The sequence below is a fragment of the Calypte anna genome, chromosome 1, assembly GCF_003957555.1.
Source record: "Calypte anna isolate BGI_N300 chromosome 1, bCalAnn1_v1.p, whole genome shotgun sequence".
Lineage (NCBI taxonomy): Eukaryota > Metazoa > Chordata > Aves > Apodiformes > Trochilidae > Calypte > Calypte anna.
Window position 1 is genome coordinate 29,970,871 of NC_044244.1, and position 24,476 is coordinate 29,995,346.

The 24,476-nt window shown below is 38.2% G+C and overlaps 1 protein-coding gene across 1 annotated transcript in view; it reads right to left on the reverse strand.

Annotated features, from left to right (window-relative positions):
* The window catches only part of NELL2 (neural EGFL like 2), a 147,726-nt gene that overhangs the window by 93,273 nt on the left and 29,977 nt on the right, over positions 1–24,476 (reverse strand). The window contains exons 4-9 of the mRNA XM_030463366.1: positions 19,581–19,754; positions 19,383–19,479; positions 15,398–15,470; positions 15,133–15,215; positions 14,126–14,254; positions 12,799–12,901 (exon numbers count right to left, since the gene is read on the reverse strand). Coding sequence (XP_030319226.1) covers positions 12,799–12,901; positions 14,126–14,254; positions 15,133–15,215; positions 15,398–15,470; positions 19,383–19,479; positions 19,581–19,754 — 659 coding nt within the window. The remainder of the gene's footprint in view (positions 1–12,798; positions 12,902–14,125; positions 14,255–15,132; positions 15,216–15,397; positions 15,471–19,382; positions 19,480–19,580; positions 19,755–24,476) is intronic.

Here is a 24,476-nt window from a genome sequence, read left to right on the forward strand (position 1 = left end):
AATGATAAGGGATCAATTACTGTTCATGTCTTACTTCTTGTTAGCCAGAAAAGCTAAATGTCTCTATTACACTGAAAACATGAAGTCGTTTTTCTACAGTACTTTTATGAACATTTAAGAGCCTCTGGGGTTTGAGCCACCTCCAACAATACTAATGGGCTGTTCAGTCACATTGGCAAGGAGTCAATCTGAAATTATAAATTCTTTCACCTGCTTCTCATGTTTCCTGTATTTCCATGAATTGCTATGGTGGAATTAATAACTATCCCATGTGTTCTTGCTGGGAAGTCCTGTAGAATCCATCTGAGCCCTAGAGTTAGGGTTCCTTGAGGCATTCTTAATGACTAAAAAAGCAATCTGAACACTGAAAAAACACATTGAACACTGAAAAACCACACAGAAATGTGCCTTAAAACTCCTGTTGATAGTAGTTCAGCTGAGGCAAATAGACCTGACAGATGAAGTAAAACTTTCAAAGCAGGATGCAGGACAGGGAGTCTGGGAAAGAATTCACAACTGACCAAGGTCAGTGGACATCACATTACACAAAGTGAGCATGTGGCTGTCTCTAGTTAAGCAGTGATCCAATCTGCACAATGTTTTTGATGTCAGCTTCTCTTGAAAAATGGCATTATTGCAACCCACACTGCAACTTTACCCTTATATGGCAGCCAAAATATTTCTACTGACAGATATGCACAACTTTGGCTTTAGAGACATGGACCATATTCTTCTGTTTGCAAACAGAACTGGAATATTTTGGACTTTAAATATAGGATTTTTGAAATTTGGGCATGACTAATGTGATCTAAATGCCCATCCATTTTATGCCAAATGAAGTGTGCTGGCCAGCCAACACTCAAAAATTTTTCACAGCAAAACATCAACAATAAAATCAAAGGCCAAGACAAAAAGGCTTAGAGGGTGTCAAGAAACAAAAAGCAATTGAGGTTAATATTAATTAGATGATCACTGTTACAATTATATTAAAAGTTTATAATTAGCACAACAGCTTGCAGGACCAGATGAACTTCAATGCAAACATTATATGCATGTTTAATCCCCATAAAAGTGGGATTAGACACTCTCTGATAGACCCCTTCTGTAAGATGTTCACAATAGCAGTAGCATAGTTGTACCTTAGTAAAGGTGCAAATAGATACTTTATAAAATGCTAACAGCCATAACAACAGGGAAATTTCTGCTTTGGCTCCACCTTCTCTCAAGTGGACTTCTGAGCTAACTGTAAAAGGTGCTCTCCTGGAAACTTTGTTAAGAGGAAAATGGTGTAGAAAATAAAGAGACACCTCCCTCCCTAAGCTACCTTATCCTTCATGATACGCTTACACTTGTCCATACTACACCCATCAGAAAGCCTCAAGTCACAGGGGTCCATATGCAAGATTAAATCCAATTAATTGATGAGGACCAAGTGTTTGGCATTTCTTAAGGTAATGAAGAACCTCTACAGATCTGCACACTTTTGACTCACTGTTTTAAATCTGTAAGTAAACAGTTATCACCCATCAGCATTAATTTACTATGTAGAAAGCAAGTTGTGTTCTCCACTGCCATGTCAGAAGCCTATGACATGGGAGGACACCAACTCCTGCAACAGCCCTTACACAGGGCAACTATCCCTCTGCTCCACAGACTGCAAACAAGATGGAGGGAAGAAATAAAGCATTTCAGGATGCTACACATATTTGTCATGAAAAAAATAATGTGCAGCAATTATGCATAGTGTTCAAAGACACGTTTTTACATGACTAGTGAGATGGTTGCTTTCTGCAGCCTTGTGAACACAGATTATATTCGCATATTCAATAAAGAGCAAGTACCTCTGAATGGCAGCACCTCTGGAGATCTTTACAGGGTTTCATTTAACAATGTTTAAAAAATCCTATGCAAAGAGCAAAAATTACTCAGTTCATCACAAAATAGTAAAGCAAGAGAGTAAACCAGGAAAAATATTAGGTGAAAATAACCTGAAAGTGACATCTCCATGCTCCCAGGCTATGGAGGTTCCAAACTGCAAGGTTTTCCAGAGACACTTTAGCAGAAATCCTGCACTGTGACTTTGCTGCAGGCACCTCCCTGGTGAAGGCACAACTAAATCAATTCTGCATAAAGCAAAGTACAATTCTGCAAGTGCAGTGGCACAGAAAAGACATAGGTACATCTTTAAATGTAATTAATTTCATTACAAGATAATCTCAGACCTCACAGGGATGGGTTAACTAGCATCAAGACAAAACATTTGATGAATTCAAAGTAACCTATTCACAGGTTTTTTTTCAAGCTCTTGTATATCTGAGAGAAAAATTATTCATTTGTATTGACAAAATCTTGAATTGATTTTCAATATATCATTAGCAAAGGTCTTGGTTTTGTTAGCTGCAGAGATCTAGTATGGATATTTACTAGAATTATGAAGAACATGAAGAATTATGAAGAATTATAAAGGAACACTGAACTTATTCTTATCAAACTTGATGGATAAGAAATCTTGTGTATTGCCTTGGCAAGAACAAGTACCTGGCAAGAACAGGTACTTTATTTCCTTTGCAATAATCTGCTTTTGTTAGAGAGAACTTTATTGGGACTGAGAAAATTAATCTACCTGTGATCCCATTGCCTACAATCCCATCACCTCAATACATGGGAACTACTTCAGTACTTCCATAAGAAATGTGAGGAGTAAATAACCATAATGCTAGAAATGTGCTTTGAAGACATGATAACATTATTATAATTCAAAATTATATTGAAAAGTCAAATTAGTTTCTCTGTTCTTCTCCCTCTAAATTCTGTTGTGCTCTACAAGCTACAAGAGGAATAAATATCCTGAGAGAAAGAAAAGGAAAAAGAAATTACCCTCAGATCTTGAATAAGTAACAGTAGGGCAGTGTGTATTTTTCCTACAGGACACAATCCTGACTATGAAACCAAGACATAGCTCACAGTGCAAACATCTCCAGGCCATAGCTCATGAACATTTAGCCAGAAGTGCAGAGATGCCTCTGGCAGAGGAACCTGACAGGCCAATGACTCATCTATTCTAGTTTTTTACTCTATCCACATCTTTGGCTCTATATCCAGTGTCTTATCTCTTGTCTTACACTTCAATTGTCTGATCCTGCAGAACAGAGGACTGTCTTCTGTGTGTACAGTAACTAGACTGATGGTTCCTCAGGTCAGCAGGGTTTTAAAGGGACTTTAACACAAGTAATTAATAGCCAGTACAAGTAATTAATAGCCAGTACAAGTAATTAATAAGAAGTACCACCACAAATAAATTTGCTCACAGGATGTTGAAGTCAACTATGGTCTGTTAGGAATTGCACCCTAAAGGCAGTAACCAGTTTGTTTTGCACTATGACCTTCAAGCTTTTGAGGGGGGTAAAAGGGCAATGAATGAGCTGTGAGTCTCCAAGGGAGAGAGTTTATTCTGTTCCACAAAATATTTTATTTAAACAACAACATTAGGATTTTAAAAGACCTCAATATCTGTCCAGGTGTGTTTAGAAGAGGTTAGATTTTAAAACATGAAAATGAGGATGTGATTCCTTTATTGGTTTGCATGTTTATTTTAATTTTCTTTTTTTTTTTTTTTTATGGTATTCACTTATTGGCACATTTCTTCATAGAAACTCTGCAATAAAATACTGCAAAATGAGTAAAATTTAAATTTTGGGGTTAGGTATAAAATTCTACCAACTTTATATGTACAGAGCCACAGAAGACCATGGACAAGATTTAAGCATTCTACAGTAACATTCTGTTCCTATTAAGAAACCTGTCTGAGAAATTCACAAGCACCATATACAAGACTGTGATCTCCTCTGGGCTATACTCAGATTTGATTGCTCATTTAAGTGCCTTGAGGATCTACTGAAGCTTCTGGATATGGCATGATGGAAGTACCTAAAACACAAAGTCCTTCTTTGCAAGCCTGTAAAATGTACCTAGAGAGGATGCTGGACTTAACTTGAAGAAACATCTTAAGGAAGAAATAACTGAATTCACAGTTTTTGTCAATATAATAATGGCACAGGGACAATCACACCAGTTCATTTCCCCTGCCTTCAAAGTATTTGAAGTACTACCTCACTAGAAATAAAAGGTATGTGCCTATTTTCCAGATAAGTTAAGCATATTTTCTTGCTTTGCTTTCAAGGCATTAAAAAAAAAATCTGATAATTTCACACATTTTCTGCTGTGATTTATTACACAAAACAGAGTCACTGAAATCCCATTCTAACATTACTTCATATAGACATATACTGGCCATTAGGAAAAAAACAAGATAAAAAAGCTCTTCTTCACCATGAAAATGCTTATGGCAATGCAAAAAAGTCAAAACTGATAATATCTTCAAATTTTATTTGTCTGTTAGGGAAGAATAGATGTTAAATAAATTTAAAGGGGTTTAAGCAAATGTCATAAATTTTAAATGAAATTAATTCTGAGAAACCAGTCAAAATTATACTTGATAAAACTTTATGTAAACCTTTTTAAAGACTGACCAGGAGAGTATCAGAATTTTCATTTCCAAGAAGAAAGTTACAGAAATCATTTCAACAAGTAGTAGGAGAAAAATACTAGCCAGCTCCTTCATACAGGAAGGCTTAGGATAGTCAACCACTCTCTTAAACAAAAAGACCAAATATAATAAATATAAATAATATATATAGATATAATATAAAAGAGGACCGCAATGATTGTTTTTAAAGGAATAGCTGAGCAAAATATGTGAACAGTTGGTTGGCTTTTTAGTTTTGGTTTTGGGTTTTTTTGGCATTTTGCTCTATGCAGCTCCATGTTGTGGCTGCCCTCTCCCTGGAAGTGTTCAAGGCCAGGTTGGATGAGAGCAACTTGGCCTAATGGGAGGTGTCCCTGCCCATGCCAAGGTGCTAGAATTAGATGACATTTAAGGTCCCTTCCAATCCAAACCATTCTATGACTTTATGATTCTGTGAAGTGCTCTCCGCCTCCAACTTGTTGCTTTTCATTGACCAAAACCTGCAGGTGTGGGCTTTGCAGCTGAAGTTCTGCTCTTTTAAGAACACGTGCCCATTAAAGATCATAGTTACTGGTTACTACAGAAATGCAGTAACTACAGAGGAAAAGCTCCAGGCAGAAACTAGAGCATCACTTACAAGCTCCTGATTTGGCAATGTGGTAATGGTTATAGGACATAAATTAAAAAATTAAAAAAAACAATCAACAACTAAAATAAATTTTAAAAAACCAAAAAACAAAAACAAAAAACCCCACACTATTCCACACACCAGGGATGCAGGTGCAGAGCTGCAGCAGCACATCACCTGTGAGACCAAATATACTGAAAACAATGCATAGCCATGTGAACACCCACAAATCCTAGGTGGTTTTTTGCAATTAAAAATAGAACCAGAGATTTCTTTATTGTTATCTCTAGCCACTTGTCTAAGTAAATTCTGGTAAAATTGGCACTGCTAAAATCAGGGTCGTAACTTACTAGAGACGGGAAAGCTGCAAATCTGTCCACTCCCCGTTGTCTGAAAGCCAAACTATCCATAACTAACATATGTTAATGCTTTATTTGCACTAGAAATAAACTAAAACAATAATACGCTGCTGTTATTATATATTTTATGAACTCCCAGGTAAGAACATATTGAAAATGGAAGACAAAAGAATGGATTTTTTTTCCCATGCAGCCTCAACAAAATAGGTTTTAAGAAGAGCAGGGGAGGGGGGAGCAGATCACAGCCTACAGCAAATTTCCCATGCAAAAAAATATTTTTAATTTGATACCAATAAAATCAGCAATATTATGTCTCCAATTTCTTCCTTTGTACAGATTGCTATACATTCAGTGTAATGTATTTTAATGAATAAGAATTTTCTTAAGCATACTTTATTTCATAATTTATTCCTCAGGCACACAGTAAGACTAAAACTAAATGTCTTTACCATTAACTGGAATTCTTCTCATCTGCTGATTCATTGCCTCCAGATCTAAAGTCTTCCAGTGGAGCTCCATAATGCATGGGGTCCAGAACAACTAAAAAGCCACTTGCCTGGGAGGGAGCTGCACTTTGATGCATGAAAAGTCTGACTGAGGCACAGAGCTAAAGCTCCCCCAGTCCTCCTCTGCAAACATGGAACAAAGAAATGGAAAGGACGTGGGGAAGGAGTGAAGGAAACCCAGAAGTGAAATTCTCTGAGAAGACCAATTACTGTCAGCTGTATTTCAGTTTACAGAAAGCTGCATTTTAATGTACACAGAATAGCAGACATAGGAGGAGTGAGTTCCCTGCTCGGAAGGGGACTGGGAGTGAAAAGACTCAGAGTTTCCCTTCTGCTGGAGGTACTCTACAAAGAATAGAGGTCACTGGAGACTTCAAGCTCTGCACCAGACAGCTCCTGATAATTCTGCCACTGGATATATAACAGAAACCAAATGTAACACTACAGTATAAGAGTAGTTTGAAAATTTCTGTGGCTTTATTATGGAAACTATAGCAGAGACTGAGAAGGTAGGGTCAAAGGGGAGATTGGTCCTGCCTGCCAAAGGCAAGAGGTCTTTCCACTGTCTTCAGCTGGCTTTGAGCTCACCAGAGGAAAGGCCTCAAAACATTCTTAGAGCATCTCAGTTCTCAGCTTCCTGAGATATTATGCTTCCTAGAAAAGAGAAGGCTCTAAGAGATCTTCCCAATGTGTGCAAATTCCTGAATGGAGGAAATGAAGAAGAGGAAGCCAGAGTCTTCTCAGTGGTGTGCAGTGACAGGACAGGAGGCAATGAGGACAAATTAAAACACATAAAGTTCCATTTGAACACAAGAAAGCTCGTCTTTACTGTGACAGTGACCGAGCACTGGCACAGGTTGCCCAGGGGGGCTGTGGAGTCTCCATCTGTGTAGAAATTCAAAAGCTGCCTGGAAACAGCCCGAGGCAACCATCTCTAGGTGGCCTTGCCTATGGAAGGAGAGGTTGGACCAGATGACCTCCAGAGGTACCTTCCAACCTCAACCTTTCTGTGAGACTCCAATTGTAGGAGCTATGCTAGATTCACAAATGACACATACATCAGTTATGGTTTTTCCACTATCACTTTGCAAATCTAAAGTAGCTAAACTGCCTTTATTGACCTACATGAGTCAAAGATACATAATTTTACTTTATAAAATACTCGTTTATTAGAAAAAAAAGTTTTGTACTCAATTTCTAAATGGATATAAATACTACCTTTCTTTTGAAGACACAGAGTTGCTGAAGTATGAAGAACCAGTAAACTACAGTGCAATTCATCTGGGCAATACAAGTGTGACATAATGTTTTTTATCTATTATTACAATGTGATGCTATCATTGTATGTGATTCAAAAGATTGAGAAATATGGCTCATGTGAATCTTTTCAGCACAGTGAATCCAGAAAGCAGAGACTGAATGGACACTATTCTGCTAAATGCTAAATAGCATTTGGAAGATCTGCATGCTGACTACAGGAGGCTGTAATAAAAAATGGGGGTTCAGGAAATAATCGAGTGCCAGCCATATTCCAGATATCAGTTAGTACTATTCTAAAGTAAGCTAAATTATCTGATCCTTTATATTGAAATAAAATCTAAAAATAATGGATTGTGTGCTTTATTTCAATTTGCATCTTTAAAAGGCACATAAAAACATTCATAATCAAAAAGCAACCTTTTGCATTAGCCAAAATGTTGCTTCTCCTTTACATTATAAAGTGCAATTTTCTTAATTTTCATTATAAAGTAAGTGCCTGTAAGATGGCAAGACAGATCACTTCATCAGAAACCCATGCATGATATAAGAGCAACCATCCCTGTAGTGGAACAAAACAATCAGACACCTCTGATTACCGAGAAGTGGGTGTGAGCTGGTATCAAATCCACCTGTGCCCAATCAGGGCAGGCCCCCTATTGAGCATGTGCAAGACCAGGGGGCCAATAAAAGGTGAGGCTCACACCCACTGAGTAGCTCACTCCTGAGCTAGTCAAGAGAGTGTGCTGGTAGCTCATTGAGCGGCAGACCAATCTTGCTAGTTCCACTTTGTGGGCAATAGACTTAGAGCACGAGTCTATATCACGACACTGAATTAGACCTTGAGGCAACGATCCCTGAAGAAAGATTCATCTCGCTACACGTCTTGCTACACGTCTTGCTACACGTCTTGCTACACACCCCCATTTTTGTGGTTTAACTATTTTGTTTAAAAATCCTGCCTAAGTTATGTAACCCCTCTCTATGCTCTCTCTTCACACCTGCAACAGAAGTGTGAGCTGATCCAATCCAGCTCTATGCTGCTCTCAGTTGCTTAAAATACTCATGTCAAAGCGTGGATTTGGCTACAATGCTCCAGAAAACCAACTAATGTCCCATTTCAATAAAAAAACAGTGCATGGAAAAATGACAGCCTGCAGATTTGAACATAATGGCTCAGACATTAACCTCCACTGGTGTCTGTTGGCATAGATTTAAATAGTTTGGAATTAGGTCTATAAGTATCTGCAATGTCACTAGGAGGAGGACAGTGATGATAACAGAGCAATTTGTTCCTGGAGATCAGTCTTTGATGACGGGAATTATTCCTGCACCAGGTACTGGTACAAATATCAATTTGGGTCTTTAAAAAATAAAAATAAACTAATTTGTTAAAAATCTCACACTGGCTCCATTTAAAAGAAGTACATGTTTCACATAACTATTGGAAGTGTTGTCTGAGTGTTAATACACCAACTAATAAAAGTTACCATAAAAAGATTTGCTGACCAAGTAGCAATTGTCTCAGCTACTAAAACATTGGCAGTCCTTCCATAATTCACTTAAAATAAATGAACTCGTCCTTGTACTTCTCAAGCCAAGTCCATGCTGTAAATACTTTATAGGGTTGGTAAGGGAGCTTAATCTCTCCTTGATTCGTATCACTGCCTATAACCACACAATGCGTTTGTTTCTGCTGAGAAGAAAAGAATTTAATGATCTCTTGCACATGGCTTCTCAGATAGGTTTAAAATTGCATTGGGAATAGAAAGAAAGTGATCTCTTCTTTTGAGCTCCAAACAATTCTCCACAGGAAGCTCCCATTGATCTAAGATGTATGCTCTGGTAGCCAGACTGAATTTTGTGTAGAATAGCTTGCCCATTGCTGACACATACATTCAACACATTGGGCGATTTATGTGCCTTGGCAGGTCATTGCTTCTTTTAGCCCAACACAGCTAATAGAAAACACAAGGATAATTTGCATGCATTGCCATTCCTTATGCTAGCAGCATTGACCTTCACACAAGACAAAACAGAACAAGCTGTCTGAATGTCCAGAGGTACAGAGTTAGGGGAAAAAAACCACTAAAAATTTAAGAAAAACATGAGGAGTCAGTTGTGCTGAAATTCCTCAAGTGTTCAAAATGTCATCTAACCAGAAACAAAAAAGCTGCACAGTCTAATATTTAGATGTTGACTTGGGCTGGAGTTCATTCCCTAAATATAAGGAAGAAAATTTTGGTTGCCCAAAGAGGTTGTAGATTCCCCATCCCTGGAAATATTCAAGGTCAGGTTGGACTGGGCTCTGAGCAACCTGATCTGGTTGAAGATGCCCAGTTTAGAACCACAGCATCATCGAATCATAAAGGTTGGAAAAGACCTTCAATATCATCAAGATCATAAAGTCCAACCATCAGTCCTATACCACCCCAACCACTAAACTATCTCCTGAAGCGCCACATCTACCCATTTTTTGAACACCCCAGGAATGGTGACCCCACTACCACTCTGGGCAATGCTTCATCACTCTTCCAGCAAATAAATTTTTCCTAATGTCCATTCTGAACCTCCTCTGGCAAAACTCGAACCCTTTTCCTCTTGTCCTATCGCAGCCACTAGGGAGAAGAGGCCAACAGCCACCTCATCACAACCTCCCTTCAGGTAGCTGTCAAGAGAGATAAGGTTTCTCCTAGCCTCCTCTTTTGCAGGCTGAACAGCCCCGGCTCCTTCAACCTCTCCTCATAAGACCTGTTCTCCAGACCCTTAATCAGCCTGGGTGCCCTTCTCCACACCCTCTCCATCACCTCAATGTCCTTGCAGTACTGCACTGCCCAAACTTTCACATAGTACTCCATGTGCAGCCTCACCAAGACCTAGTACCAGGGTAATATCACCTCCCTGGCTCTGCTGGTCACACAATTCCTGATACAGACCAAGATGTTCTTGGCCTTCTTGGCCACCTTGGCACACTGCTGGCTCATCATGTTCAGCTGGCTGTCGATCAATATGCCCAGGTCCCTCTGATGGGCAGCTCTTGAGTCACTTGTCCCCAGGCCTGTAGAACTGGTAGGAGTTGTGGTGGTGGAAGTGCAGGACCCAACATTTAGCTTTGTTGAAACTCATACAGTTGGCCTTGGCCCTTTGATCAAGCCTGTCTGGATCCTTCTGCAGAGTCTCTCAACCCTCAAGTAGATCAACACATCTACCCAAGCTTACTGTAGGGGACATTGGACTAGATGAGCACTAGATGAGCATTGGACTAGATGAAAGGACCCTTAAAGGGTCCTTTCCAACCCAAATCATTCTATGATTTTTTGTTCTGCAACAACCACCTAACACAGCTAAAGAAGAGTGTATTAGGCAACTCTTTATTTTTAGCATTTATGATTGTTTGTTCAATACTAAGGATAGTGGCTCCTTGAGCAATACACTCTAATTAGCTGCTTTCCCAATTATAAGCCATCTGTCTTCACTCTACATAATCTAGTCAGATGTCACATCCCCTGATATTGTTCTAAGGAATGAGGGGAAAAAATTATTCTCAGAACCTATCCAAATAGAGGAACTCAGCTTTGTCCCCTTGAGCAAGAACCATGGTCATTGAGCACACTGACCTCAATCAGTTCAGACCTTGAGCTGAAGATACCAAGAAGAGAACAGCTGGCACAGACATATGAATTCAGTGACAACTCAGCAACAACTCAGCATTTCTACCAAACTGGACAGGATTAAGTGAGGTTCCTGCAGTCTCCATTGCCTCTAACTTCCATTTTCTGCACTCATTCACTGGAATTTAACTGCTTTATCAATGAGACTTTAATGTACACTTTCCATCCCCTGGTTTCAGGGAGCTGGCCCCTTAGAAAGTTGTTTGATATTTTTTTAAATGACACTTTAAAACACCTCGATGAAATTAGGGATAATTTAAAAAAAATAAATTTTTATTTTTATTTTTCGTCTAATAATTTTTTTCTGGTAATTTGTCAAGAAAGTTGTGCATGTAAGTTAGAAGTTGAATTAGGTACTGTCATCAAATTAGCAGCACTGGAAGGTGTTTTAAGGTTTTCAAAGGTTTTTAATAGTAGCAAGAATATCTGAAAAGTAATAACAGAGTAAACTTCACAGTACACTGTACCAGAACTGTATCTTAATTGGAAGGAGAAGCAGTAATGCTGTACAACAAGGTCAGTGTCCATTTGCTCATTCACATATCTTGACCTTTGCCAAGACTCTCAAGACAAACAACTTTGTATGCTGCGAGCACTTCCCCAGTAACATCTGGATGAAGAATTCCCAACTCAGTTCACAGGTGGTGTGTTACAAAAACATTATGCAGAGGATTTGGTTTTCAAACTTTGCCACCACGGTTAAAGATTCAAATAGAGGCTTGAACTGCTCACATCTCACACCCCTGACTTACCAGTTCCCTGAGCCATCTAATTACAAAGAATTTCATGTAGCTTGTTAGAAATTTTTTAAAAGCATTTGGATTCTCATTCTCTCTCAATTTGAAATAATCTACTTGAGTAAGTTAATAATATTTCTTATAATGGGTGGCTTGTGTAACTTCTAACACAATTAAATATTAATAAACTGTGGGAGTAAGATCAATGGAGTACAAAATGTCTTCCTGAATTTTATCTTACAACAGTCACTTTAACCAGTTATATCCGTATCTCTACACTTTGTAAGAAATTGTATACAGCAGTAGAAGAGTAATGAAATCACACAGGAAAATTTCAGTATTTACAGAAGGTGCATATGCATCTCAGGCTCAATTTCAAGACTGGATTCCATTGTAGCCTAAAATAAATAATTATCACACATATGATACATGTCAATAATCAACCTGAAATATTATATATAGCCCGTCTAGACAGTGATTAACCTAAAATTCTTTTCTGGTCCTATTTGCAACAAAACTGAAATGCTGTAAACCCAAAAGGTAATCATATATCCTAAATCACATTATTAAATTACACCTATCCATTTTCTCTTACAATTCTGCCAACCTCTTGTGAAAGAACATTTCTATGTGTCTGGTTTTTTGCTGGTCTCTTGGGTCAAATATGAATTTTCTTCCCTTAATTACAGAAGAATCATAAATCTGAACCTCCCATTTCTAACACTGTAACATAAGGCTGAAAGTAAAATCTTTTTGAGACACAGATGTTAGAAATGGTCAAAACTAACATCAGGCAATCATTCATTTCCATCAGCTTCGTCTCAAAGATTGGAAGTCTGCACGAAGTTTTTCAAATTACTTTTTAAACAATGTTAAGAAATACTTGTGCTAAAGCAAAAAATAAATAGACAATTAAAATAACAAAATCTCAAAAATTAAAATGTTCCAGTTACTGATTTCAAAGAATATTTCAGGAAAGTCTAAATTTCCTAATTTCTTAACCCAAATATTTCACTCCCTAACCAGTTATTTCATGCTTGGCGTTTACAGAAAGCTTCACTTTCCATACAGATTTCAAAATATTAATTAGAAGGAAGTACTGCAGGAAAACTTACATTGACATTCTTTGCAGCACTTGCCATCCACATACGCCAGGGCAGAGTTAAGTGGGCAGTCAGAGAGGGGGCAGATCAAAGCCTCACACTGCACTGTACCGTTCTGGAAGAATAGAAGGTGCTTAACTGGTAGTTATATTTAGCAAGAGCAGAGATGTTCTTGAACACAGGAAGTCAAAATCTATTTTTAAATGCAATGAACCTTCTAACAATACCCAAAAGAAAAAAAAAAAAAAAACCACCACATTTTAACACGGTTCTTTTCATAACTTCAGGATCAGATACTGTAACTTCAGAATATTGTGCATTCAGTCTTTCAGATCTGTATATCTTCAGGATTATAATGATCTGAGATTTTTTTAGAGGCAAATATATTTAGAGCTAAAACATTCTGCCATTCAGCAGCAAACTGACAGATTAGTGTGAAATAAAAACCTCACAGAACAAAACTCTACATTTCAATTTTTACATGAGAGACAATACATTTCTAAAAGGTCACAATAGCATAGCTGCAAGAAAAACCTGAGACAAAAATATGTAATGCATTTAACACGAAACTGAAAGCATTTTAAGTAGCTATCAGCCAGATTTAACACTATGAACTAAGTTGTCTTCTTGCCAGCCACAAAATTCTAAAAGTGAAACTAACATCCCTCCAGAAAAACAAAGATCGAAATCATACAAAGCTTAAGGACAACCATTTAGGAAATTACAGGCAGCAAATCAGTTTAAGGTGCAGTGCAGACAACAACAAACTTCTCACCAATTTCTAATGGCCTTTGTAATAGGCATTTAATGAGTTCAAATTGAATTAATGAGTTTCAAATGAATGGACAGTAACAAAGCTACCATGGTTTGGTACCTGAAAGGATACTTGCAATTGCTTCTGGAGTTGTGATGCCTTTGGGAATCTTCCATCCACCTAACAAATCTTTTTCATTTGTGATATAACAGAGCATGAATATGACCCTGACATTTTCCTCTTTATTACTTATTGAGAAGTAACCAAAGGCAACTAAAGAGAATCTGGCACAAGGGATCTCTTAAATCATTTGCTAAGAAAAAGGCTATGTTTATAGTGATAAAAAGCAGGGAATTAATTATCCAGAGAAAACATTTGCAACTCAGTGCATGGGAATAACATGACAGCTAAATATATTTCACAGCATCTGCTTTTGGTGACAGGAAATATAGAACTGCACATTCTGAGAGCACTGTTGAAACAATAGGAAACGTATTTAATAATTTTTTTAATATTTGCCTCAATAAAACTGTAATCAGAGTAAGCCCTACCATTCCTGAGTCTCCACTCAAACCATAGCCATACCATGCAAGTGCAGTTCTTACAGCCATCTGTCCAGGACTCAAACTCTCTGTAAGTCATTCCTTTCATTGTGCAGGTCCTCTCACAGTAGCACTGATCCAACTTGTTCATCCTCTGCTCAGCTTGGGACAACTGTATTTTCGGTTCACAAAAAAGTTTTGAATTAGTAAGTGGTTTCAGATTAGTATAAACATGAATTAAACTGCCCCCTTCATCATCAAGCATGCAGATGTGAGAATGCAGGTAGGTAAATGCAGTCAAAAATAGTAAGAGTTATTGTAAAATAGAATATGATTATATCCTCAGCCTTTCAGAGATGGAAATGAAGAAGTATGACACAAAGCATTGGGGCATCAGGGACATCATGAAAAAAAAAGTGAGCAGGTCAAGACAGATATAGCCCCTGATTTCTGACCAAGAATCTTGCTCTACAAAAAAACTACTTGCAGGTTTTAGGTTATGCACAATAGAGCTGGATCTGAGTAGAGAAGAAAAAAAGGAGGTAAAGCTCAAAAGCAACATGGCATTTTTACCATTTGTGTATCAAATCAGCCAGCTACCAGCATTTATGCAGAATTCTAAAGTACTGACATTTAAAACCAGAAGGCCGGTCTACATTCACCAGCAGATATGAATGATATTGTAGGGAGGGTGGGGAAATAGAAAATGCTGCTTTGGATTCTTAATTCCCTGTCTTGCACATATTTTGTCTGAACAAGCCTTTGGCAGCTCAAGTCTAAGAAAAGTCTTGGACCTATAAGCCTTCTGCAACAATGCTATAACCACAGTAACCTATTTCTCTCTGTGTTCATTGATTTGTTATCCTAACAGACAGAGCTGGAATATCTATGAGCCCTTTTCTTGCTCAGGGATTTGGATTCTGTTTGCTATTAAAAGATACAATTCTATAAAAAAAAAATAAAACTCAAGACAGCTCTCTGAACTGGACATTTGTATTTATAGACACTAGGCACAGATATATAAATACAGTAAGTCCTAGTAAATGTTACCTTAGCTGATGTTTTGGCTAAAATGTCTTGTAGTTCCATAATTTTTTGCACAAGTCCATGGAAGTCATTGCAAGTTGGGCATGCTATAATAACAAAATATGTATATTAATTATAAAAAAAAACAAAAAAAACAAACCTTGTGTATTCATAACAGGTTCAAGCAGGTCAAAGTTGACAATCAATATGCTGAAACTCAAAGTTTTAAGAAAGCATAAGTAGGTACAAAGCATACCTTTCATTTTATGGCATAAGAATTAAAACTTACTTCGATTAAGATCTGGGCATTGAGAAATAAATCCTTGAGGCATGACAAGTAATTGCACATCTTGCATTATGCCCTGTGTGTAAGTGGAAAGAAAAAAAAAAAAAAAGTATACATTATTTTTACCTGTCAAAATTATGTCTTTGGTTCATCACATAAAACATTAAAGCCCACACAGAAAAACTGCCTGGTAAAAACAGAACTTAAGAATACACAGCTTCTTGCCTGGGCCCAATGCAGTGATTGAAGAACCAAAAGAAAATAAAATAGATAGGTGTCCAACTGCAGATATACTGAATCATTTTTAAAGACATAAGAAGTGAATAATTTTTAAAGGCATTAGATTAAGTGTCAAGATGTAATTATGTGGCATGAGTTTGGTTCTGTTGAATGCATTGTTATTTTTAGTTAGCCATTGCAGAAAAGCTTGAAAATGACCTTTAAAAATAATCTGAAAAACAGTTGCAGTTTCAGTTACTTTGAAACACTTTTTTACATAAAATGCAAATTTTTCAATAAGCAGTAACTGTCAAATAGAAGTGAAGATTAAAGAAACTTGAGTCAGGAAAAACACATTAATACAGATACTTTGTTATTTCGATGTTTATCATTTCATAAACCATGCATAATGCTGAGAAACTACATGTCTGTAACACAGTTGTATGTTTGGGAGAACTTAGGGAAGGGGATCTCTGGCATTAAATTCAACTGTGTGCCCTGGGAAGGGTCAGTTTCACCCAAAAAATAGGCCCCATGCTTGCAGTCAGAACTTGCATGCATCCTAAGTCATTAAAATATAATTAGCAGTAACTTTGCTGCCACTTTGCTGCTCTCCAAAAGCAAAAGCTAAGTAACAATTTCAAAGTAGGCCATTCTATCACATTTGCCCTTTCATCCATGACCCCATCTCTGCATCTCCAAAACTCCTCCTTAGGAGGAAGAGCAAAAATAATTGCATGCTTCAGCATGATTATGAAGAGACTATTTCACAACTGAGAAGAAAGTGCAAACTAATTGTAAAAGTCCACATTTCATCCACATGCAGAGGACATTCAATACAGATGTTGCAAAGTCAAAGAACCAGAATTTTGACCTCAAGTGAGTGACAAGGGGTGATTTAGCAACCTAAGCAACCTACAGAGAAGAGTTGGTGTCACTGGAGGGCAACTGAAATGGCACTTGAGTACCATGTCTGCCTCTCCCTCTTAATGGAGCTGTGATTCAGGGAAACCAGGTGCTTCATCATGCTGCAGAAGGAGCTGCAGCCATTAGCTAACAGCAAAAAAATAAGATCTGCCTGAGACAGCACTCTGTGTCAGGACTTCACACAGCAAGTGTTATGGAAGTCAGAAGCAAAGACACCCTTGAAGAGCACACGAAAAAACTCACTATTTTAATTTCTCCTCCCTCCCTACCTTGGTGTCATCAGGTTCAAATTCATGTCAGCTCAGCTTAAGGCATTTTTATGAAGAGGAGGAATGGCAGGGTCCGACACACATTTAAAACAATCTTCACTGAATACACAGGCAACTATTCAAATCATTTAACTAGTGACCAACAGTAATGCTCCTCCGTGTACCTGAAGCTTTATGTACCATACATCAGCTGTGATATGATCTGACGCTGCCGCTCTCCAGAAACTCAGGTTTCTTCTCATTCTCCCAAAGAAACAAGAGGGAGCTCTCAGCCCACTTGGGCTCCCACATCAGGACATCACTACAGTGTGGGAGAGGCTTTGCATGGGTTCCTAAAAACTCAGTGGTTCAAATTCATACACTGTGGGATGCTAGGCAGTGAGAGAAGTGACATGGCACCAAAAATCACATAGCTAAAATTGTTCTCTCAGGCTTCAGACCTTAAAGTGAAACAGTTACAAATATACACAGTGTGAATATGGCTCCTGGCACATTGGTTTAGTGTAGCAGTATTAGGTTCAAACCAAAATACAGCCAAATAAAACCTTTTTCAGAGTGATTAATGATTCTGAGTACCCTGACCCCTCTGGTCTACTCAAAGCAGCCTGATTTTCAGATATAGCTAAGCACCTGGACCTCTTAAAACCAAACCCGTAGGACTTGTCCCACAGTGAATTTCTAAAAATATAGGCTCTCCAAAACATTAAGAAACATTGGAATTCCTAACCTTCTAAACTGATGTATCTCCTGTACAACAGTGTCACATTTTCAGATGCAGGTTGATTACTGGTACTATATTATGCTGGAGAAATCTCTTAGCACAGTATATTTTGGTTATATTAATGTTCTTTTAAGAGCTATCCATGCCTGTATTTCTGTTAAGCAGGTTTATATTTGTAACAGAGGAAAAATTATCCATGTATTTTATTTTATCTTTCTTAAAAAAGAAAAAGAAAAAAATAGTCTACTAATGGTATATTATTTTTCTACACCTAATGAGCTTCTTTGCAGTGACTATGATTTAGCAAAAAGAATATAATCAAGTGAAAAAAAAAGGCACAAAAAAAAGGGAATATTAAAACAACATATAAACACAGAATAAATGAAGTGTACTTCAGATCAGCTGAAGTAATGTATTATTACTTTCTGATTTTATTAATGGAGTAAACTGTTTATTTAAAACGGAAATATAATGATGCAGATTGTTTAGCAAACACCCTCTTATACTTTTGGAGGAAAAGTAAACACAGTATTGAACTGAAAAATAAAAAAGTCATGCTTCAGTTTTCAAATCTCAGTGCCCACTGCACCTCCATACTTCATATACAGCCAGGATATAAATTTGAATTTAAGCATAGGGAACAGTATTTCAACACTCAAAAAGTGATTTTAACACAAAAGCACAGAATTTGCTGTGAAAATCATAGTCAAATTGTTTTAAGTTGATAAAAAGATTTGGCAGGCCACATTTCAGAAAGTGATTTGGCTTGTGATAAACATCATCAATTCTACTTTGCAGCTCAAGTAAAAAGATGCCTACAGGGACAAAACTGGGACTGCAGTGTGGAAGACATCCACATGGTTGACATCATTTATTAAAGCAGCTCCAGAGAAGACTGAAGCCAAACTACAGACAGGGGCTGTGACCAATGAATGCTACTTAATGGACTCAGAGGAATAAAATTTACACAGAGCATTCACTTCTTCAGTTTTGTTATTGGTGGCTGCAACATATGAATGTTGAAGCAAAAGGAGTAAAAAAATTAAAAATAGCATTTTAAAAAAATTCTTGGGGGGGAAGAACATTCTGTTCATTGATGCTTGATGCTGGTCATCTCATTCATTTCTGAGCTGAGAAGATATCATGATGAAAACTTAAAGAGGCAATGGAACGGGAATTCCCTGGACTGTACTCTTCTCTGACACATACACACAAAACCATCTAACTACAACATACAATAATCTTACCATTTATGTCCTGAAATCCTGTTGTGTGTGGCAATTTACTGTTCCCTGCCTTACACTTCTCCTGACTTTGTCATTCGGTGTCACTGAGCCCTATGTATCAAGCTTTGCAACTTAATTTAGTCAAATCCAGTTTTATGGAAACACAGCTCACTGCATCAGATTTGCTGATATGCAATACACCACAGCCCTAAGATCATGACTACAAAAGCAAGGTTAGGAGGGACCTCCTAAACACATCTACTCCGACTTCCCTGCTCAAGAAGGATCAGCCACAACAGGTTGCCTGGATGGCTTTTAGATATAATCATAGTAACCTTACTCTGACCAACCTTACAGCAGAATGGTTTTCCTATGTTCGTATGGAATTTCAAGTGTTTCAGCTTTTGTCCATTTCTTAGCCTCTCAGTGTGCACTACTGAGAAGAGTCTGGATCCCTTGTCTTCATTCCCTCTCCTTGAGGCATTTATAACCATTGATGAGGTGCTTCCTGAGCCTTCTCTTCTCTAAGATGAACAATCACATCTCCCTCTCCTCATATGAAAGATGCTCCAGTCCCTTAATAATTTTTATTTAAGTTCACTCTTTTCCTTCCAGTGTCTGCATACCTTAAAATAACCATGTGCGTTATTCCTCTGTCCCAGCCAAAAGGTTGTACCCAAAGGTAAGTCCATGAAAGGCTTCTCCACAACTCTTTCATAAATTCTGAAAAGAAAGGGGAAAATAAAATCCCAAGTTGTTATCATTGCTGTTACTCAGAGCCGGAATGTTCCATATGTGACAACTTCTTATGAAACACTACTTACTTATTGCAGTCCACATGTAAAATCAAGTGAGAGGCACTTATTGCTAAGGAAAGCCTGTGCCACTTATCATCTGCCAAAATGTATGGGAATACTTCCGTGTGGGAGCGATGGCTGCCGGACCGATAATGCAATCGGATTTCATTCCGATGGCCGCTGCTTTCCAGCTCCAGGTACCTGGACCAGAAGTGCATCATCATGTCATAAACCATTCTTATCAGCAACATTTTACATGACACAACATCTCATTATCATGCAGGAACTATTTAAAAGATGGGGAAAGACAAGCAAGGACATCAAAAGATAAAAGTAGACACTTCCCAGATTTGGACTGCACCCTTCTTCTCAGTAACACATAACAGCATGTTCCAGCTTTCATGCAAGTACAGAAGATTACAAGCCAAATATTTGTTCCTCTAGCAACACTATTTTCCATAACATCATCTGATTGGAAATATAATTACTCTACTATGAATAAATGCCTCATCTTCTGAAAGCACAGTAAGGATACTCTGAAGGCATGAATGCTCAAAGGACAACACCAGGTTTTGCCATAGGGACATCATTAGCCATCACCAGCCAGGGAAATAAGCAAGAATGGAGACTGCACACCATTTTTTTTTTTCTTTCAGGTGTCCTGTTAACATCTCCTTTCATTTTTTGTAATGAAATTTCTCCAAAGAAATACAAAATCAAGAACTGCTAACTCTTCAGAACAATTTATGCATGTGTACATATTTTCTTTTTTTAATAACCATGTGTATTTGTGGTGTGTGGTGTCTGCACATATACGTATAAGTATGTATGTAAACATCTATACACAGAGTAAAAAAAAACCAGCACTGCAGCTGTACCAAGATGAGTGCACTTTACACCAGATTTGCAGATTGCAAACACAAGCTTTGCTGGCCCAGTTCCAGCAGATCAATTTAAAAAGCACCCCATAGCCAAACTTGGTAGGTAGTCAGACTGGCCTGCTTCTTGCATATTGAACCTCTTCTGTGAACAAGCCTGACAAACCATTTGTCTTCAAAGTACTAAGCTTCTCATTTTAAAGTCCTCCCCTAATACGCTTTTAAAACAGGGAGGAAAACAGAGAGATTCTTCAATAATTATATATAACCTATAGGTTAAGAACAAAGAAAATAACATAGTATGTGGTGAGATGCACAACAACTGGGATAATGGACAATTTATTTTTGTCTATTTTTGCTGCTACATCTGCAATCAGGCATGACAGTCATTTGTAATCAGAGTGCACACGTGTTTTGAGGAGATGCCATTTACTTTAACAGGTTATTACAGTTTTGAAGAGTGCAGATGAGACCAAAACCATCTTGTACAGTCATTATCCCTAGGAGAAAGTTGAGCTGACTTCACATCTCTCCATCCTTCACAGTGTTTCATAGTGGAACATGCCTAGCAACAGCACAAACACAATTATCCTTTTGCAAAACTGGCAAAGGACAAGTTGTTCTTCCTCCCCAGAATTAACAAATCAGTTAGAATCAGCAATAAATTTTATAATTTGAGATAATTTACCTCCTCATGGCCCAAAAATAATTTTTGCATTGGCAAGAAGTGTAAACTAATTGAAGGGCTGGCTAGAAAAAAACTGAGCAATACTGGCAGAGCATCAGTCAGTCTAATAACCTCCTTCATAACTCAAGCTTCAAGGATAAAAGTAAGGTCAATCTCAACCTAACAGAAAAGGGAAACATGATGGAACTGGACTCTCCCAGCAACCTTTAGATGTCCCCACCCAGCTGAAGATACAGTCTGGAGAGAGAAAGGGATTAATGTGTTGAAATATTATCTCCTGGTGCAGCCAATATCTATCTCCTACTCTGCCAATGGCAGAACTGATGCCAGCACACGGAGGTGCAGGCAGGGAACAAACTACACCAGTAGACATACAGTCAGTACAGAAAGTATAAAATGAGCACTCATGGCACACTTATGCAGATGAGATAAGAAATCTGAGAATGAAATATGGATTTTCTAGTAACAAGGAGACATCACTGTAACCATTTCAGGAATTAAGAACTGCTGAGAGAGGATGCTGACATTCAATGATGCTGAATGGCAAGGAAAACTTCCTACAGAAAGCTGTGTAAAAATCATGGACACTTGGGGTTTTGTTCTAACTGTGAGATCTCTAACTTTGAGATCCACAGGCGATTTCTTTTGCTATTCCATTTGGTAGACTAGCAGATGCAATCACCTCTGAAAGGCTTGGAGAAAACAAAAATCAAAATAAAAAAGATAATAATTGCCATTCAGTGAATTATTAGGAGACTAATCTATGGTTTACTAAGAATCTGTAGAGGCAGCAGGAAAGCACAATTATAAAAGAAAGTGGAATGACAGCTGGGACAATATTCCCTTCAGCTTGAACTAATGGCATGACACTGAAACACTTAATTTTTTATAAAATATTGTGCTTGCTATTCCACTTCTCTAGATTTGTTTAACAGCCTGGACTGTAACAGCTCTGGTTCAGTCTTGTGACCTTCAGAGGATGGGATAAACCTCAGCACTGACAGACACATTGAAAATGCACAGAGAGGCTGCTCACACCACCTGTGAGACTGTAACTCTTGGCTGCATGCTTTCCAAAGGTTTGGACAAGTCTTTGAGAAAGTAAAATAAATATTTACAAATGCACCTGGATTTTAAAAATACATTTATAGTGGCAAGAAACTCTACACTTCTTTGTATACTCAGCATTGCTAATCTTTTGAAAGACGAAAGAGGGTGATGTTGGTTCTTAAGGGACTTAATCCCAAAAGAAACAATAGCTGCATCACAATGTAGTCTTCTCCAAGCCAAGAATGTTATTACTGGAAAGTTTCAGGGAAGACTCATCAGCTGAATCACTGGTTTCTTGTCCACACCAGCCCAGCTATTGCAGGGAGAGCATCAGCTCAATATTTCCCATCACTGATGTCCCTACTGCTTCTCCTAAGAGCTCCAAGGTGTTCTATGCTGCAAAAGGCCAACAGCTCTTGGAGTGAAAAATAAACTGCAAACCTGCTTCCTCCTTTACTAACATCCATGATCACTCTGGTTGTTTAATCAATACAAGACTACACAATTTTAGCTCTCTAAAACCCACATACACTTTGGGTCAAATGGGCTTAACTTAATTAGGAGATGACATGTATTTAGGTTTACTAGGTTTGACATAGACAGAAGAAAATGCCAGTCTGAAAAAAAAAGGTTGTTACACCTCCCCTGATCACTCTGTGCATCCACAATCATTGCAATGGCAACAGCAGAGGCCACCATAAAATCAACTGCTCTGCTTGGAAAGCAGCCAGGCAGTGATCCCTCACGTACTGACTAAGGCTGAGATTATAAGAAGAAATTTGTTTTAAATGCCCCAGAGGAATCTGAGGCAGAAAGCAGTGATGTTATCTCTGCTGTCCAGCACTGATCCATTGAAAATGCTGAGTAAGGGCTGAGACTCAACAGATCTGCTCAGCTGTGGAGCTGCTCCTGTGGTCCTCAGTCCTTCCCGTAGCCAAGGGTTTGCAGTCTGCACGAGCCTGTGCAGAGCCTGCTCTTCATGCTGCAAGAGACCAGCACAGGGTGAGACTGTGGAAGCAAAAGTCAGCATGCAGGGGGAAACACAAGAGATTCAGGAGGTGAAACCCCAGGTAGTCCTGGCGTATGCAGTAGAAGTCTTTGGGAAAAGGGAGAGGTGGCCTTTCCAGCTTACAGCCAGGGGAGGTGACACTCCGTCTGGGATGGCTCTGTCACTTACTTGGTGACAAACCACAGCCAACTCACACAGCAAACTCACACTGTGGCTGCCTACCCTTATGCCAGGCAGCTGGAATTTGAACTTCGACTTACAGCATGTAGATAAATATTTTAGAAGTTAAAGACAGGATACTTTGTCTGCTACATATGAATTTATTACAGGGTGGTGGGGTTTTTTTTAAAAAAAACTTTGCTACTCAGATTTATAGGTGTTGTGTTAAAAGAATTCTTCACGGCTCTGATCTACACTAAGAAGAAAAGGAACATCAATAATATTTTTAAAGTCTGTAGTTCAGGAAAAACATTAACATTTTTATTTCCATTACTTGCAAAAACCTTTACACGAAGATGTTTGATAGCAAAATTCTGGTGGTTTTGTCAGGTTTAGCTACATAAAACACTAAAAAAAAAATACAGAGATCCTACTCAGTAGATCCTATTCTTTGCAAACTATGGCTACAAGAGCAGTAAATAATTGAGCTGCACGTAGATTATGAAGCTGTAAAAGTAATCCACACAACACAGCCACCACATTCAGCAATGTTATCTGCTATTTTCCATGGCATGACGAGTAGGCAGTCAGAAGGCTTATTTTTCCATTTAGAAGTAAAACTTAAAGTGTTCTGAAGCATTAACTAGAAGTTTTTACTGCTTGGTGCACCCTCAAGAATAATATGGCATCAAAATATCCCCAGATGGATTTTAAATGCCAAAGGGCAATTGCATAATACCTGTAAAAGGTCTGGTCTCCACCTCCCACTTCCATTACTGCTTGGCCTTACTGGCTTTGTCCTTTTCCCTGCTCTACCTAGGCAAGATGTGACTGGAAGTTTTTCCAGGCAGTGATAGATTTTAAAAAATAGCCCTTACTTTTCTGGATAAGTTGGTAGCACTAAGTGCACAGTGGGCAGGAAAGCCACCAATTCACTTTCTGTCTCTTTCTTTTGCTGAAGATAGTTTTAAAGCCAGACAAGAATTTTTATTCAAGAATTCTGATCCACTCATTAAAACCTCATCTTCTGGTAGCAACAAATATTCTCACAGCAAGTCTTGTGGGGCCTAGGATGAAATGCTTTTTAAAATGAGAGTGAGCAAATCTGAGACCCTCTGAAAGACTTTCTTAAATACCCT